At 43.4% G+C, this 15,620-nt stretch overlaps 1 protein-coding gene across 1 annotated transcript; it reads left to right on the forward strand.

The window, feature by feature from the left end:
- The first annotated feature begins 7,277 nt into the window (after positions 1-7,277).
- On the forward strand, positions 7,278-15,082 carry LOC137374361 (putative potassium channel regulatory protein). The gene is made up of 2 exons (XM_068040326.1): positions 7,278-7,955; positions 13,113-15,082. The coding sequence occupies exons 1-2, from the start codon at positions 7,384-7,386 to the stop codon at positions 13,360-13,362; spliced, it is 822 nt and encodes a 273-aa protein (XP_067896427.1). The 5' UTR covers positions 7,278-7,383; the 3' UTR covers positions 13,363-15,082.
- Positions 15,083-15,620: the final 538 nt, after the last annotated feature.

Consider the following 15,620-nt stretch of genomic DNA (forward strand, 5'->3'; position numbering starts at 1 on the left):
AAACCTATGTTCTCTATCACTTAGAAGGACAAGGGCAACAGATGCATGGGAACACCACCCCCTGCAAGTTACCCTCCAAGCCACATACCATCCTGACTTGGAACTGTATCACTGTTCCTCTACTGTCGCTGGGTGAAAAACCTGGAACTCCCTTCTTAACACCACTGAGGGTGTACTTGAACTGCTGCAGTCCATCTAGTATAAGCAGACAGCTCCCCATCATCTTCTCAAGGGCAATTAGGGATGGGCAACAAATACTGGCCTTGCCAGCGATGCTCACATCCCAAGAATATATATATTTTTAAAAAGACATAGATATTTGCATAAAATCTCAACTATAGTATATGTGACAGCCTGATTTTAACTGCTGGGTATTGGGGGCTTTGGGGACCAAACTGAGTGGTAATTTCAAATGCCCAACCCCTCAGAATATGAGGCCTGATAGATTGTAATTTTTGGGCATATCCCAACACAAACTTCTGCCCAAAACTGGCAGGAATTATGTCACTGCCAGCAGGTGAGAGTGGCACCTGTGCACACAGTCCCTGGCAATTTAAGTGAAGGAGATGGGGATTGGCTAAGTTTACAATCTAGGGGTGAGGGAAAGCTTGGAAAGTGGTAGGGCAAGGTATCCTTGGGGGCAACAGTAATACTCCTGTTCCACCTGTTAGCTGTTTGAGTATCGCAGAAATCTTACATCAGACTTACTGGTATCTGTCTAGCTAAAGAGATGAGGACTTTCCAGAAGATAATTATTCAGAAATATTAAAACATGAAGGATATAACTATATAAGTAAAAGTCTTGTATCGTGTGCATGTTTGAGGGTGTAGAAAAATTCTTAGTGTAGGGAATGTACAAAGGGTGCAAAGAATTTTGATTGCCTCATACTTCTCAGGAATTCATCCAAAAATTTTTTAATTTTACTCCACTGTCTAAGGACATCTCAAAGTTCTTTCTAACCATGTCCCTATAAGTCAAATTTATAATAGCCCCTCTCCCTATTCTGTCATTCAGTAGATCATGACAATTGTTACAATCCCATTAGGGACTTTTAACTGGAGATTCGACTTTCTCTTTTTAAAAGTTATTACTGAAAATATTATGCCACAAGATTTCACATTTTAAACAAAACAACTTTACAAGAATTAACAAAGCTAATGCCACAATTTAGAAACACATATTTTAAACTTTAAATCTCAACAGAACACCCCCACTTGACTTCTACTGCCATCACCAGACTTGTTCCCGGGATGGTGGGACTGTCCTATGAAGAGAAATTGGGGAAACTGGGCCTGTATTCTCTACCGTTTTGAAGAATGAGAGGTGATCTCATTGAAACCCACAAAATACTTAAAGGGATAGACAGGGTTGATGCAGGTAAGATGTTTCCCCTGGTTGGAGAGTCTAGAACCAGGGGACACAATTTCAAAATAAGGGGGAAGCCACTTAGGACAGAGATGAGGAGAAATTTCTTTACTCACAGGATTGTGAATCTTTGGAATTCTCTACCTCAGAGGGCTGTGGAAGCTCTGTCATTGAGTACATTTAAAACAGAGACTGACAGATTTCTAAATACAAATGAGGACATAAGGGGATATGGGGATGGTGTGGGAAAACAGCATTGAAGAGGATAATCAGCTATGATCATATTGAATGGGGGGCAGTCTCGATGGGCTGAATGGCCTACTCCTGCTCCTATGTTCCCAAGAGTTCCCCTATAGTTTACAGGATCTTGGTTTGTTGTTCACTTCTCCTGGGACCAATCCAAAGTGTAACACAGCCCTTAGGAATTCACTTCGATTTTCCTTAATTTCTCAGCTATCTTCTGACATATCAGATCACCTCCCAAATCTGGACTTCCCAGCTTGAGCACAGGCCTGCCTGAAAACAGAAACACCTCTGATTCCTGATGGTTTCTTTGCTCCTGTCCAACTAACTTCCAAAAGCCAACTGCTTTCTTTCTGACCAACAGCCTATCTGAAGCCAACAGCTTTCCAAAAGCCAACTGCTTGTCTGTTAGCAAGCACACAGATCAAAACACCAACAGGCACCTCCTGCATCATCTACCTCCATAGCAATGTGGTACATGTGCGATGGCCTAGATAGCAATTTAAACTAATTATTTCCAACTCCAAATCTTCTCCTTTATTCTGGAAAATCATATGAATAATTTAAACCCCTGATTGAGGCAGCTGCAGACACACTGTCTCAATTAAGAAGTTCAGAGAGGTTCCCATTGTTTAGGGTCTTCACACTTCCCATTATGACCTTACTGAATAAACATGGGCTAGCCTATGATTTGTAACCACCTTAGATTTGTTTGCCAGCTTCTTAAATTTGGCCTTTTCATTTGTCTTACATTAAGAAAAAAATCAATCCCCAAATTAAAAGTTATCTCCAGAAAATTAATGCAAACTATGAACCAGGTCTTCGTAACACTAATCTGTACCTCCATTTACCTACCTTTACTCTCCATATCCCTTGATACTGTTTCCCATCAAAAATCTAATGGTCTCAGTCTTAAAAATTATAATTAGCCCAGAATTCAAAGGCTTTTGGTGGGGTGGGGTGGGGTGGGGAACAATTCCATATCTCCACTGTTCTTTGGGGGAAAAAATGCTCCCTGATTTCACTCCGAAATGGTCTGCCTCTAATTTTAAGATTTTGCCCTCTTATTCTTAATTTCCTCAATAAAGGAAATAATTTCATTGGGCTGCATTTTAAGAGTCCGCCGCTGAAGTAGGCAGCGGGTGTAAAAAAAATGAGGCCCGCCCGCAAGGGCACTGTGTCACAGAGCCGCTGCGATTTCAAATGTGGCAGCTCATTTGCACAGCTGCGGTGCCCACCCCCCGCGATGACGTGGAGGGGGCGGGTAAGTCGCCAGAAGCAACAGCATCCGTGCCAATGCAGAGGCACCATTTTTAAAGGGCTTACGGCCCTCAATAGACATTTAAAAATTAAACAGACAGGTAAGTAGAATTTCCACGAAACAGATTTCAATAAACTTTAAATGCATTTCCCCCCACCCACCCCCATGGCATTTCCAGACATTTGTGCCCTTTTCCTCCCCAGAATTTGAATATTGCCAATTTGACCCCCTCCTCCACAAAGGTCAGCAACTTTGCCCTTTACCCCACTACCCTCTCTCACACAGAGAAAAAATACTCCTCCCCCCTCCCTACACGTGTCGCGCCACGTTTCCCCGAACGGGGATTTGAAGGTGCGGCATTGTCGGCCGCCCAAATGAAGATTGGTGCGGTGATGAAGGAGGCGACAGGACCCTCATTAAATTAGGTATGTAAATTATTTTACATATTGAAATGGGGGTCCCGTCGCTCAGCGACGGGGCAGCTGCCATGAGGCCTTGCTGCCGCCACCGATTTCGGCATGGGGCATGCCGCCGTCGGGGTCGGTAGCGAGCCTCTGTTGCACTGATCCTCACTGCCTCTCTGCCACCATTCCCAACAGCAGAGGAGCTTTAAGATCCAGCCCAATATACCTATTGCGTCCAGTTCTGGTCACCACGTTACAGAAAGAATATAATTGCTCTGGAGAGAGTAGTGGAGATTTACAAAAATGTTACCAGGGCTTGAAAGTTGCAGCTATGAGGAAAGATTGGATAGGCTAGGGTTGTTCTCCCCAGAACACAGGAGGCTGAGGGGTGACTTAATTGAGATGTACAAAATTATGAGGGGCCTAAATAGAGTAGACAGGAAGGACCTGTTTCCCCTAGCAGAGAGGTCAATTACCAGGGGACACAGATTAAAGGTGATTGGTAGAAGGATTAGAGGGGACATGAGGAAAAACTTTTTCACCCAGAGGGTGGTGGGAATCTGGAATTCACTGCCAGGAATGGTGGTGGAGGCAGAAACCCTTAATTCTTTTAAAATATACCTGGACATGCACCTGAAGTGCTGTAACCTGCAAGGCTATGGACCAAGTGCTGGAAGGTGGGATTGGATTGGGCAGCTAGTTTGTTCGGCCGGCACAGACACGACGTGCTGAATGGCCTCCTTCTGTGCCGTAATTGTTCTATGGTACCCTAATTAAATTTATTATTTAGAATACCTCTCAATCTTCTAAACAAGGGAAGACAAGCCAAGTTTAGGGAAACTGCCCTTAGAATTTAACCCTTTAAACTGGCATCATTCTGGTGAATGTGCACTGTACTGTCACCAAAGTCATTATATCCTTACTGAGGTGCAGTATCCAAAACTTAACGTAGTGTTCTAGATGGTGTCTGACCAAGGCTCTGTAGAACTAAAGCATAACTTCATTTTTGTATTCCAACCTCCTTGAGATAAAGGCCAGTTTTCCATTAGCCTTTTAGGTTATTTTTGTGCTTGTTTAGAGATTTGAAACATAATAAACACCTAAATTAAAAAAATCAACATTTCTGAAAACAAACCACACATTCCTTCACCAAATTTTGTTTCCGCTGGCCTCCCACTTTTCCACAATGTTGACGTTATTCCAGTCACAAAGCTCCCAAGTTGCAGGTAAACTTGAGTTGGCATTGGCAATGGGCCCCACAATGTTAGTTTCCTAACAATAGCAGTAAAAGGCAAGATGCTGATCCAAAGTATCTGGATTCTTTGCAAGGAAGATGCCCAGGAACTGCCACAAATGGGATAAGCAAACATCTCTGGGATTTGCCAACAGGGTTAACACTGGGGCAGATTGATAACCAGGGATCCCATATCTGAACTTCTGGTGGCGCAGCAAGCCTCTCGGAATTTCAAGCCCTGAGTCTTTCATTGTTCATCTATACTGTTACGACCGACTGCTCCAGTCAAAGCCCCCAATCAAAATATACAATTCTAATTGTGGTGGGAGAAACACACTATTAATTCAATCCCGTCGCTCCACAGATCGCCCAACACATCATTTTAAACTTTCCAAATTGAAGAAAGACCCAGCCAAATTGTACCATCTATTAACCCCCGAATGAGACTAACCAAACCAGGTGTCTTTAAATCAACAAATTAACTCTTTAATTAGAAGAACTAAATTCTTAAACCCTATGAAGATATAAACATTTAAAATAGAAAAAATGAGAGTCCTTGCAAATTTACAGTTGCTTGAAGTCCTCACAGCTGTCCAATGGGGAAAAAGGTTCTTCCACAGTAGAACAGTCTGTACCTAATTCCAGCAGTAAGTGATGCTTTCCTTCTCCAGCGATGGATTCCAACAATTAACAACTTGTGAACATTTTCAATAGAATCAATCTGACTTTAGAGATTTTGAGGGATAAAAGATTGTCACAGTCTAACTTCCCTTCCTTCAGTTTAAATGATCAGAGATCTCCATTTTGGCTTGATTTTTTTTTTGGATTTTGAGAGATAATAATTAAACAGACTAAATTTCTCTTCCTTCAGTTTAAATGGCTGAGAGCTCTTTTTCAGGTGCTAACACCACAGCTGTCTGTGTCCTCTCTTAGAACAAACTGTCTTCAACTAAAAAGCTAGTTCAAAATTGAATTGTAACAAGTGTATCGCTTGATACTCACTCCAAGTGGCTGTATCTATGGTAATGAGAATGCACCCTTTGAATCACAGTCTCCAAATGGTTGTAACCCACGGCAACCGAAAATGCATTTTCTCTAACTCCTGAGGCATGCTGGTTCTTAAAGCAGTACTGATCCTTTGCAAGCCTTAAAGGCAAACTGCATATTCCCAGAAAAAAACTACAGGACCATGACGATACATATTTAAAAGAAGTTCACTTGGAGTGGTCTGCTTCTGCAATACTTCATCTGCCTCTTTGTGCAGATGGACCTTCCTCTCTCAATCTTTTGAGCCACCACGTGTACTAATTCAACCTCATCTTTCTCCCCCCCCCCCCCCCACCACAACTAAATATGGTTTTATTCTTGCTTGTCCCCTTCCAAAGCCTCCTGTCCAATCCTCAACGTGAAGGCGAGCCCTGTAAAAGGAAATTAAGGTAGCTGTTTGAAAATTTAATGGCTATTAGAAGCGAGCAAGAACGTGAAATTAGACTAGGCAATTATATGAACAAAATACTTTAATGGGCCAAATGGCACCTTATGCTCCTGTTGTATTCTGGAAAATCCACTGAACAAGATTATTGTAAATTAGGGTAATGGTTAATTCCCAGAGTGAATGAAATGAAAATACTGCTTGGAAGTGGTAGCGGAAAAGCAACACCCCCTCCATCTCCTCCCCACCCCCTCAAAAAAAAACAGCTGGGAAGTTGTTGACAGAGAAAACCTCACATTGAAACACATACACTTAACCTATTTATTCAATTCATCTAGCAAGAGCAGTCTGTGTGACACAATACAGAGAATACTCCTGCTCCTATTTCTTGTGTCCTTGTGAATTAAAGTACTCTTTCTGATAAAAGGAAAGTATAAATGGAATAAAAACAGAAAATGTTGGAAATACGCAGCAGGTCTGGTAGCATTCTGTGGAGAGAAAAAGAGTTAACGGTCGGCGACCCTTCCTCATAACTGGACAAAGTGTCACCCGACCTGAAACATTGACTCTTTTTCTCCACAGGATGCTGCCAGACCTGCTGAGCATTTTCAGCATCCGCAGCACTTTGCACGTGTATTAGTGTTGACGTAAAAGTGGAACTTGAGTTTTTAGATTAGATTAGATTAGAGATACAGCACTGAAACAAGCCCTTCGGCCCATCGAGTCTGTGCCGACCATCAACCACCCATTTATACTAATCCCATATTCCTACCACATCCCCACCTGTCCCTATATTTCCCTACCACTGACCTATACTAGTGACAATTTATAATGGCCAATTTACCTATCAACCTGCAAGTCTTTTGGCTTGTGGGAGGAAACCAGAGCACCCGGAAAAAACCCACGCAGACACAGGGAGAACTTGCAAACTCCACACAGGCAGTACCCAGAATCGAACCCGGGTCCCTGGAACTGTGAGGCTGCAGTGCTAACCACTGCGCCACTGTGGAAGATGTCCAACTAACAATGCAAAAGGGAAAACAGCAGACTTGTCAGATTATTACACTTTTCCTTAGTTGATATCTCAGTCAACAGTCTTTACAATGTGAGGATGCTATTCTTTTTGCTATAAAAGTCCACATCAAAGTCACTGATGAAGGACAGTTTTTTTTTGAAGGGGGGTCACGTTTCACTACCAAATGTAAACACGCCAACCATAAAAGACTGGAGGATTTCATCACTGTCCCCGTTTGTTGGGAATTCCTCGCAGTAACATTTCCTTGACAGCGCTGCCAGTTATTTATTATGTGTACAGCTGAGTTGCTTGGAAACAAATCGGACACCAGCGTATGTCCTTCAGTCGCTGGGCAGAGAAAACGGTACGGTCCAGTGAGAGAACTGCAGCCGCTGTAAATAGTAGAGAAATACACAACCTTGCAGAAAATGAGTAAGGGAGAGGTTGTAATTCTGAACGTCGGTGGGATGAAGTTCACCACTTATGCTGCCACCCTCAAGCGATATCAAGACTCCAAGTTGGCACGCGTGTTGGAAGGAGGTGACCCTGACTTCCGAGTAGTCAACGGGCAGCTTTTTGTAGATAGGGATGGCAGTTTATTTCGGTATGTCCTGGACTTCCTGAGAACTCGCCAGATCGCCCTTCCTCCCGAATTCTCAGATTACGACAGGCTGGTGAGGGAGGCGGATTTCTACCACCTGCCGACCTTGGTTGATCTCCTCAACCAGGATCGGCTCAAGCAGAGGCTCGAAATTCTGGAGGTGAGGTTCTCCCTCCAGGAAACCTACTCCTTTTTCAGGATCTTCTGTTCCTGCAACAGCACCGTCGAAACATTAGCCGGCCGCATTACAGTGTCTGCAGAGCAGCCTGGCCAAAACTGGAACCACTCTTTCTCAGCTCACAGACGCTTGGTTCCAATTCCTTTGCAGCGACCTTCGCACCACGATCTGGTCTTCCAGTGTGGAACCGACTATTCGGCTGGGGACGAGTTCTCAACAAGGTAAATACCCAGTTTTCTTTCCATTATCCCCAAGACACTCTTCCAATATTTCTGAACATATAAAGCGTTTTACAAGCAATGAAGTACTTTTGAAGCGTAGGAAACGCCGCAGCCAATTTGCGCACAGAAAGATCTCACAAATAGTAATGTGATAATGACCCCTTTTTTTTTCACTGACTTTGATTGAAGGTTAAATATTGGCCAAGACACCCAGGAGAACTCCCCTGCTTTCCTTCAAATAGTGCCTTTTGATCTTTTACACCCATCTGAGAAGGCAGATGGTACCCTGGTTTAACATTTCATAGTTTAATGCAATTGAGTTATTGATCATCAGAAACCATATTTACACCTAATTTGTAAATTGTAAATGTTTAACTTTTAGGTCTTTGATGGCTCCTTATGCCTTATGGCAAAATGCAGTGCCCGGTTACCCAATCATGAATAGCTATGGACTTGATAACGAATATAGATACCTGTTTACAGGGCAATGAAAGGTCTAAATGTATTAATGAACGCTTAGAATGAAAGAATGCCCAAATCTACTTCCCAATCGGTTTCAATGTAAATGAGATCTACCTCCGTTGATTTTATACGTGAACAAATTCAGAGACAATGCAAAACAAATGTAAATGGATTTCCAACTGTATTCATATGCCCAACTCCTACAGCAAACATAGACAAAAATGCCTGTTGAGATGTCTGCTACCCAATCGAGTTGTGCATTTATGTACATTAGGAGCGCTGTATAAATGTAAGTTATTGTTGTTCTGAATTTCAGTTCAATGAAGTCTAAGACTGCAGTTATACTGCCATGTTCACATTGTAAACCAGTTTTAGGTACACATCATAGATGATGAGAACAAAATTATAATGTAGTTCATTTTAATTTTGAGCATTTTTTTAGTTGGATTGAACTATTTGTGATAATGCTGTATTAACGGCCAACTAATAACTGTGGAACTATCAAAGTTCACTATATAGTACTACTAAAACATACAGAACTATGGAAAGGTGTGGTTTTACTGCCGTTTTTGCATGGCTGTGAAATAGCTTCTGCTTTGCAGTGACACAGCAGTGGCAGTAATTATAAAGTCAGCTCACTGATCTGATTCCACTGTGCATTAACTTGGAGAAGTGAAACCCTTAGCAATTGGGGAATTTCAAATTGGTTTCAGTTTGCAGGCAGCTTTTTAGCTCCAGTCTCTCGCACGCCATGTTTTAGAGAACTCAAGATATAATATTGAAAACCAAACATCCAATTAGTGTATAGGATTCACTCTGTGAAGCACCTTAGGACATTTTTATTTGATTTAAGGAATGATATGTAAATGCAAATTGTTGTTGTTCTGGCTGATGGATCTAATTAGTCTCAGGCTGCATTTATACTGCCATGCTCATTTGGGGTAAACCAGTTTAGGGTACACATCAGCACAAAAGCAGGTATATCATTTGGATACCAGATCCTGATCTGACTCTTAAAGCTCCTCAAGCCAAGTGATGTGAAACCTCCAGCAGCAGTGTGAACCCTCCTACCTGTTTGAATTCAGAGGACATGCAGTATGAGTCATGGTGAGGTGGTGGCATAGTGGTAATGTCACTTGAATAGTAACCCAGAGCCCCAGGCTAATGGTGGAATTGGAATTCAACTAATAAAAATATGGAATTTAAAAAAAGCTAGTCTAGTGATGATCATGAAACCATTGTCGATTGTTGTAAATCCCATCTGGTTCACTAATGTCCTTTAGGGAAGGCAATCTGCTGTCCTTACTTGGTCTGGCCTACATGTGACTCCATGTAGTTGACTCTTAAATGCTCTCTGAAATGGCCTAGCAAGCCACTCAGTTGTATCAGACTGCTACGAAGCCTAAGAAAAGGAATGAAACTGGATGGACCGCCCACCATCGACTAGGCTTATGCCAAAGTTGGGAGAGCTGTCCCACAGACTAGTCAGGCAACAGCCTGACATAGTCATACTCAGGGAATCGTACCTTGCAGAGGTGGCAGCATAGATGGGAGGGAGTTGCCCTGGGAGTCCTCAACATTGACTGTGGACCCCATGAAGTCTCATGGCATCAGGTCAAACACGGGCAAGGAAACCACCTGCTGATTACCACCTACCGTCTCCCCTCGGCTATGAATCCGTGCTTCTCCATGTTGAATACCAATCGGTATGTACTCTGGCTGGGGCAATTCAATGTCCATCACCAAGAGTGGCTGGGTAGCACCACTGCTGGCCAAGTCCTAAAGGACATAGCTATTAGACAGAACCAAAAGAGGGAAAATCCTACTTGACCTCGTTCTCACCAATCTACCTGTTGCAGATGCATCTGTCCATGACAGTATTGGTAAGAGTGACCACCATACAGTCCTTGTGAAGAATTGCATTCAACCACGAACTGTAACCTCATGGCGCGGCATATTCCACACTCTACCTTTACCATCAAGCCGGCGGACCAACCCTGGTTCAATGAAGAGTGCAGGAGGGCATGCCAGGAGCAGCACCAAGCATACCTAAAAATGAGGTGTCAGCCTGGTGAAGCTATAACACAGGACTACTGACATGCCAAACAGCAGAAGCAGCATGCAATAGACAAGGCTAAGCAATCCCACAAACAACAGATCAGATTTAAACTCTGCAGTCCTGCCACATCCAGTCGTGAAAGGTGGTGGACAATTAGACAACTGACAGGAGGAGGTGGCTCCACAAACCTCCCCATCCTCAATGATGGGGGAGCCCAGCACATCAGTGCAAAAGACAAGGCTGAAACATTTGCATCCAACTTCAGCAGGAAGTGCCTAGTGGATGATCCATCTCGGCCTCCTTCTGAGGTACCCAGCATCACAGTTGCCAGTCTTCAGCCAATTCGATTCACGCCAAGTGATATCAAGAAATGGCTGAAAGCAATGGATACTGCAAAGGCTATGGGTCCCAAAAACATTCCGGCAATAGTACTGAAGACTTGTGCTCCAGAACTAGCTGCACCCCTAGCCAAATTGTTCCAGAACAGTTACAACACTGGCATCTGCCCGGCAATGTGGAAAATTGCTCAGGTATGTACTGTGCATAAAAAGCAGGACAAATCCAATCTCGCCAATTACCACCCTATCAGTCTACTCCCGATCATCAGTAAAGTGATGGAAGGAGTCGTCGACAGTGCTATCAATCGGCACTTGCTCAGCAGTAACCTGCTCACTGACGCTCAGTTTGGGTTCCTCCAGGGCCACTCAGCTCCTGACCTCATTACAGCCTTGGTTCAAACACGGACAAAAGAGCTGAACTCAAGAGGTGAGGTGAGAGTCACTGCCCTTGATATCAAGGCAGCATTTGACCAAGTATGGCATCAAGGAGCTCTAGCAAAACTGGAGTCAATGGAAATCAGGGGGTAAACTCTCCGCTGGTTGGAGTCATACCTATCACAGAGGAAGATGGCTGTGGTTGTTGGACGTCAATCATCTCAGTCTCAGGATATCACTGTAGGAGTTCCTCAGGGTAGTGTCCTGGGCCCAACCATCTTCAGCTGCTTCATCAATGACCTTCCCTCCATCATAAGGTCAGTAGAAGGGATGTTCGCTGATGATTGCTGAATGTTCAGCACCATTCGCCACTCCTCAGAAACTGAAGCAGCATGTGTCCATATGAAGCAAAACCTGGACAACATCCAGGCTTGGGCTGATAAGTAGCAAGTAACATTCATGCCACACAAGTGCCAGGCAATGACCATCTCTGACAAGAGAGAATCTAACCATCTCCCCTTGACGTTCAGTGGCATTACCATCGCTGAATCCCCCACTATCAACATCCTGGGGGAACCATTAAAAGTGAACTGGACCAGCCACATAAATGCTGTGGCTACAAGAGCAGGTCAGAGGCTGGGAATTCTGAAGCGAGTAATTCAACTCCCGACTCCCCAATGCCTATCCACCATCTATAAGGCACAAGTCAGGAGTGTGACGTAATACTCTCCACTTGCCTGGATTGCAGCTCCAGCAACATTCAAGAAGCTCGACACCATCCAGGACAAAGCAGCCTGCTTGATTAGCACCCCATCCACAACCTTCAACATTCACCCCCTCCACCACCGATGCACAGTGGCAGCAGTGTGCATCATCTACAAGATGCATTGCAGCAACTCACTAAGGTTCCTTAAACAGCACCTTCCAAACCCTCGACCTCTACCACTTAGAAGGAAAAGGGCAACAGATACATGGGAACACCGCCACCTGCAAGTTCCCCTCCAAGCCACACACCATCCTGAAGAAACTATATCGCTGTTCCTTCACTGTCGCTGGGTCAAAATCCTGGAACTCCCTTCTTAACAGCACTGTGGGTGTACCTACACCCCAAGGACTGCAGCGGTTCAAGAAGGCAGCTCACCACCACCTTCTCAAGGGTAATTAGGGATGGTGAATATATGTTGGCATAGCCAGTGATGCTTACATCCCCCGAATAAATAAAAAAAATTAATTCTAGTCCAGGGCTGAAGTCAGATTTTAGAGGTGCATGTGGGTAGTCAATTGGACTGACTGTCAGCAAACTTTCAATACTTTGTAGAGAATATCTTTAATGACATGAGCAAACAGAGTAGCAGTCAATTTGCACACATTAAAGTCCCATAAACAACAAGATAAAGGTCACATTTTTTTTTAAAGGCAATGATGGTTGAGGGATAAATATTGGCCAGGGCACCAGGGAGAACTCCCCTGCTCTTCTTCAAAAAAGTGCCATGGCATCTTTACATCCTCCTGGAGGGACAGAGGGGGGCGGGTGGTTCTGAAAAACAGCACTGTTGACAGTGCAGCCCTCCCTCAGTTCAGCACTGGAGTGTCAGCTTGGATTAGGTGCTTAAATCACTGGGGTTAGTTAGAATTGTATAGTAAAAACATTTTGATCTTTGCTGTGTTCAAAATATCTAAAGGTTTAAACAATGCTCACTTGTAGTAAATCTGGGTTGCATGTTTTACAATTCATGAGATTTCCTTCAAAATCATCCCAGGAAGGTTGTAATATCAGGACATAGCTGGGAAAATTTGTTCCAGGTACATAAGCTTGGTAAAAGTTTTACTGCAATAAATAGCTTTGCTCTGAATTCAATGGATTCACTTAATTTTAATGACCATTAATTCCTTTAACATTGATTACTACATGATCTGTTTCAGGTACGTGTCCATTCAACCGGATCAAAGAAAGCTTATCAATGGCAGCAATGTCCTGGGATTACTCATAGACACTTTGTTGAGAGAAGGGTTCCATCTTATAAGCACTAGGACAGTTTCCCCCAAAGAGAAGATTGAATGTTACACATTTGAACGAACCAAGAGAATTGAACTTCTCAGTATGTCCAATGAGCAAGAAGGAGCAAATGCAGCACATTTTAAGGTAGAAAAATCACAGTCCAAAAGGAAGTAACATACTGCACCATTTAAGAACTATTAACAAAAGCCTATCCTCTTGGTCACGGCTTGCATATAATCTGCATAGCTGGCTGCGGCAGCCTCTGGCAGGCCAACATAATACAAAGTTCCTCAAGACGATCAATACTGACAGAAGATAATTTTGCATTTGTACTATGTAACTCTGCCCATCATGGTTGACGAACCCATTTGTTGGTTTCCCTCCAGATAATAGATGGAATGCTGGACTCAGTGAACTGGTACCATCCAACCAACTTCCCGGGTGCTAGGAACATTTTTCATGTTTCGAACCAGCAAGTCAGTATGGAAAAACCCAGCATAGATATGTATAGGCAACTCATGGTTTCAATTTATATTACTCCACATTTTTGTGCACCAACATCAGAAAACACCTGCATAGGCCTCTTGGTATATAGAATATCTACTCACTCATATCACCCACCTCTAGCGTCACTTGCAAGGCACATATGCCCAAATATGCTTCCCTCCTCAATGCAGAACACAGATAAAAAACAGTTGTTGGGTTTAATAAATAAATAAGCAGCCAGGAATCAACACTTTGACAGACCATGAAGTTGTTATGGTAAGGCAAAAATGTTTGGCCCATCTGTAATTACAGAATGTTCTGAACAAACAGTGAGGGTATGCAAGCCACCCACACAATACCTCTTACAAACATGCAAGGAGAAATTTAATTGATACATCTCCATTGCTCTTCAATTATCTTTCATAATAAGCCATAATTGGAAGACAAACCTACAAGAGGGAAATAGAATATTACAAGGTTTCATGGGTGATTGAGAACTGGATGTCGATGTTCTTGATTTATGCAGCCATCTACTTTTAGTGATACCCACATAGAGTACATGATTTTCTAAAATACATGGGCCACACCAGGTCAACTACTTTAAAATGTGGAAGGGAAAACAGGTTGAATGTGTAACATGAAAAATGTTCGTTGTTTGCATGATTATTAGCATTCTACAAACACAACACCTATTGGACAACAAACTATGGATTAATATGCAAACAATATGGTCTCAAGCTCAAAATGAGGATTAGTGCGTTCTTTGAAAGTTGACCAGTTGTCATTTAACACCTTTATGCACTGCTTTTGTTTTGACAAGAAAACTGTAGGCACTTACACAACTATACCAAGGAGCACAGTGTGTTTGGGAGTAGCAGATCACAATGTTACTCGTGTCATAAATCTGTGATTTGCTCATTCCACTTTAACTCGACTTTAGGCAGTGGCTTCCAATCAAGCGAAAACAGGAACAAAAACAAAAAGTGCTGGAAAACTCAACATGTCTGGCAGCATCTGTGGAGAGAGAAGCAAAGTTAACATTTCAGGTCTGTAACCTTTCATCTGGCAAAGGTTAGAAAAGAATTAGGTGTTAAGCAAGTAAAGGGGAGGCAGGTGGGGGAGAGAAAAAAGGGGATGGTGTGTGATAGGGCAGAGGGAGATTAAATAACAAAGTTGTCCTGGGACAAAGGCAAAGCGTGTGGTGAAAGACAAAGCATTAGTCCAGAGAGAGTGTTAATAGCAGAATAATGAGCTGCTCTGACTACATGAAAAGCAGGCACATGGTTAAAAAATAAAATATAAAAAAAGGCCAGTCCTGCTCTGAAGTTATTGAACTCAATGTTCAGTCCGCAAGGCTGTAGAGCGCCTAATCGAAAGATCAGGTGTTGCTCCTTGAGCTTGCATTGATTTTCACTGGAACACTGGAGCAGGCCAAAAACAGAAATGTTGGCTTGAGAGCAGTGGTGGGGGGGGGGGTGTTAAAATGGCAAGCGACCGGAAGCTCGGGGTTATGCTTTTGGACTGAGCGGAGGTGTTCTGCGAAGTGGTCACCCAATCTGCGTTTGGTCTCCTCAGTGTAGAGGAGACTATATTGTGAGCAGCGAATATGGTATACTAAATTGAAAGAAGTACAAGTAAATTGCTGCTTCACCTGAAAGGAATGTTTGGGGCCTTGGATAGTGAGGAGAGAGAAGGTAAAAGGGCAGGTATTACACCTCCTGTGGCTGCAAGGGTAGGTGCCATGGGAAGGGGACGAGGTGTTGGGGGTAATGGAAGAGTGGACCAGGGTGTCACGGAGGGAACGATCCCTTCGGAATGCTGACAGGGGAGGGGAGGGGAGGGGAAGATGTGTTTGGTGGTGGCATCACGCTGTAGGTGGCGGAAATGAGGGAGGATGATCCTCTGGATATGGAGGCTGGTGGGATGGAAAGTGAGGATAAGGGGAA

This window comes from Heterodontus francisci, chromosome 10 (assembly GCF_036365525.1).
Source record: "Heterodontus francisci isolate sHetFra1 chromosome 10, sHetFra1.hap1, whole genome shotgun sequence".
NCBI classification, from domain to species: domain Eukaryota; kingdom Metazoa; phylum Chordata; class Chondrichthyes; order Heterodontiformes; family Heterodontidae; genus Heterodontus; species Heterodontus francisci.

Coding starts and splice junctions, on each gene's coding strand:
- LOC137374361 (XM_068040326.1), top strand. CDS start 7,384: ATGAGTAAGGGAGAGGTTGTAATTCTGAACGTCGGTGGGATGAAGTTC. Junction 7,956..13,112: donor GGGGACGAGTTCTCAACAAG/GTAAATACCCAG, acceptor GATCTGTTTCAG/GTACGTGTCCATTCAACCGG.